The 2,620-nt window shown below is 35.4% G+C and overlaps 1 protein-coding gene across 2 annotated transcripts in view; it reads left to right on the forward strand.

Annotated features, from left to right (window-relative positions):
- The window catches only part of sema3b (sema domain, immunoglobulin domain (Ig), short basic domain, secreted, (semaphorin) 3B), a 41,288-nt gene that overhangs the window by 20,869 nt on the left and 17,799 nt on the right, over positions 1 to 2,620 (forward strand). For both annotated transcript variants that reach the window (XM_016461978.1, XM_016461977.1), the window contains one exon: positions 1,586 to 1,648. In XM_016461978.1, the coding sequence (XP_016317464.1) occupies positions 1,586 to 1,648 (63 nt within the window). The remainder of the gene's footprint in view (positions 1 to 1,585; positions 1,649 to 2,620) is intronic.

Raw genomic sequence — 2,620 nt, forward strand, 5'->3', positions numbered from 1 at the left:
CTGAGCACTGAGATCTAGTAGTACCAGCACTGATATTTTGCCAGATTCAGAATTTAAGCGAATATCATTTATTATCTTAATGAGCGCTGTCTCTGTGCTGTGATGCGGTCGGAAACCAGATTGAAAATTGTCCAGGTATCCATTGGAGTTTAAGTATTTGTTCAGCTGATTAAAGACTACCTTTTCAATAATCTTTCCTATAAAAGGAAGGTTTGATATTGGTCTATAGTTGCTCAATATGGTTTTATCAAGATTGCTCTTTTTCAGAAGGGGTTTAACAACTGCAGTTTTCAGGGAGTTTGGAAAAGTCCCAGAAAGAAGTGAGGCGTTCACCACTTCTAAGAGATCTGCTTCAGACATAATTTCTTTTTCTATCTTTCTTTGTTTTTCTCTTTCTAAGGGACAGACAACACCAAATAAGACTCACAACTGACACACACACAGAGCGCTTGCTGAATGACAAAAAGCTGACGCTGGTCTCACCGCACGTGCTTTTATAGCTGGCGTTCCCCTAGCGTTTTCCGACACAGCTCGAGTTCCTGAAGAGGAACACAAGTTTGTAAGAATTTTCTTAAATGCAATTGTTAGAAAGTTCTTCAGGTGTTCACAAATATTTTAAGAATAAAATGACTGATTGTATAGTAAGTACTTCTCATTACAAACACCTCCTCATTATACAATATAATTATGTATATAATAACATAATAATAATCATAATCATAATCATATATATAATTATATTTAAATTATATATTTTTATATACCAAAATAAAAGATTGTGGTAATAATATCTGTTGTTGTAATGCTTAATATTTTGAACAATACAATAAATTCATAAAAAATATTACTTTTTGTGATTTATTCTAAATTTTAGAGGTCATTTACCGTTATTTTTTATTTTTTTTCATTTATTTAATTTTTTTGTCCTTTTTTTGGCTTTTCTGGAATACGAAATATTTTTAAGTTGGAATAAGAAGAAAATACTAGTCATTTTATTCTCATGAATGTTTGCTTATTTAACTCATGCATTCTAATATCTCTGTCATACATTTACTTTAAGGAAGTAGTCCAGTGTTTATAGCTGATATTAACAAATGAAGTGATTACATGATTGGATTTTTTTATAGCCCATTTACACTTGTATTTTGTGCCGCCCACACATGATTAGATTGTGTGTGCGTTTGTGCTAGAGATCCAGTGAGGAAGCTTTAGCATTAATTTTGTGTAAAGTTAATCAGCCTTTAAAGTCATGCCAGATGATTTATGGTGGTCCAAGCCAACATGCCGATGACAGAATGATGGATTTTTATTTATTTAGGAAGGAGAAAGAAGGAATGATGAGTGAGAGTTGTCGGTCACTGTGTACTGCTCTAGACTCACTCAAGCACACACAGGTGTGTTTAAGGGAGGATATGTCTGGATGAGTGTGCATGTGTGCATCGCCCCTGGATGTGTTTTAACTGTATCTCTGATGGGGTTCAGAGAGAATGTCCCTCAAGCTACTGAACACGTCTAACCCTGCAAAGGTCCTAACCTTTAGCCAAAACTCTTCCTCACTTCTGGACTCTCTCTCTCTGTCTCTCAGATCTACTGGCCAGCACCTGTCGATTGGAGAGAAGAGTGCAACTGGGCCGGGAAAGACATCAATGTGAGTGTCTGCCATAATCAGATCTTGTGGTCACCAACACACCCGGTTTACACATCTATCAGTACCATCTCTCCTATGAGCTGTTTACACACAAACACACACACTCAGACAATTAGCCATGCTATCACAAACATCTCTTCCGAACGGCTCCAACATTAACAGACATAAATCAGTGTAGAGACAAAGATTTCAATCAGGGGTCTGTGGGGTTAATGAAAATACTTCAGAGACCCCACAAAGAAGATTTACAAAACATATAGAATGGTTTTTAAAAGTTTCATAATATTGGTGAACATTTGCTTATCTGATAAGCATTATATACGGTAATAATAGTTTTAGTTTTTTGATGAACGTTATAATAAAGTGTTACTGATTAAAATCTGATGTTTTTATATTGAAGGTCCATAGGTTGGTTAAGATTCTATAAAGGTTAAAAGTGATTTAGAGTAGAATAAATATATAATTAAGAATTAAATAAAGAATTAGAATTAAGAATATAATATTTTTATTAAGCAAAGATGCTTTAAATTAGGGGGGCCCGATACTGAGCTCCTGTACTCTACTCGTACTCGTACTCGTTAAATGCCCCGCCGATACCACACAGCATGTGATAAGTGCCATATTCAGACAAAGAAACACTGACAACAGAACAACAGACAGCAGAATGGAGTTATTAGAGATTAAGGATGTATACAAAGTATATGTATGCAATGAATATAATGTTAAACATTCAGTATTAACGCCTGTATAGCTGATGTGTGCGAGCTGATAGGCAAATCGGCGCAGATGTGCGAGTTTGTCGAGTGAATATACCTTTCTCACAGACATCACTGGAAAGTTTGTAGTTCGGTCGGATATGTCATAAACAAGTAAAACAATGCAGAGAGAGAGAGAGAGAGAGAGCGCAATTCTGTTGTGTGATCTTTGATGTTCACTCACTTAGCACACGCATCATTTGGATTAAAACTAAAT

The sequence above is a fragment of the Sinocyclocheilus anshuiensis genome, unplaced genomic scaffold (genome assembly GCF_001515605.1).
Source record: "Sinocyclocheilus anshuiensis isolate Anshui unplaced genomic scaffold, SAMN03320099.WGS_v1.1 scaffold80, whole genome shotgun sequence".
Taxonomy (NCBI): Eukaryota; Metazoa; Chordata; class Actinopteri; order Cypriniformes; family Cyprinidae; genus Sinocyclocheilus; species Sinocyclocheilus anshuiensis.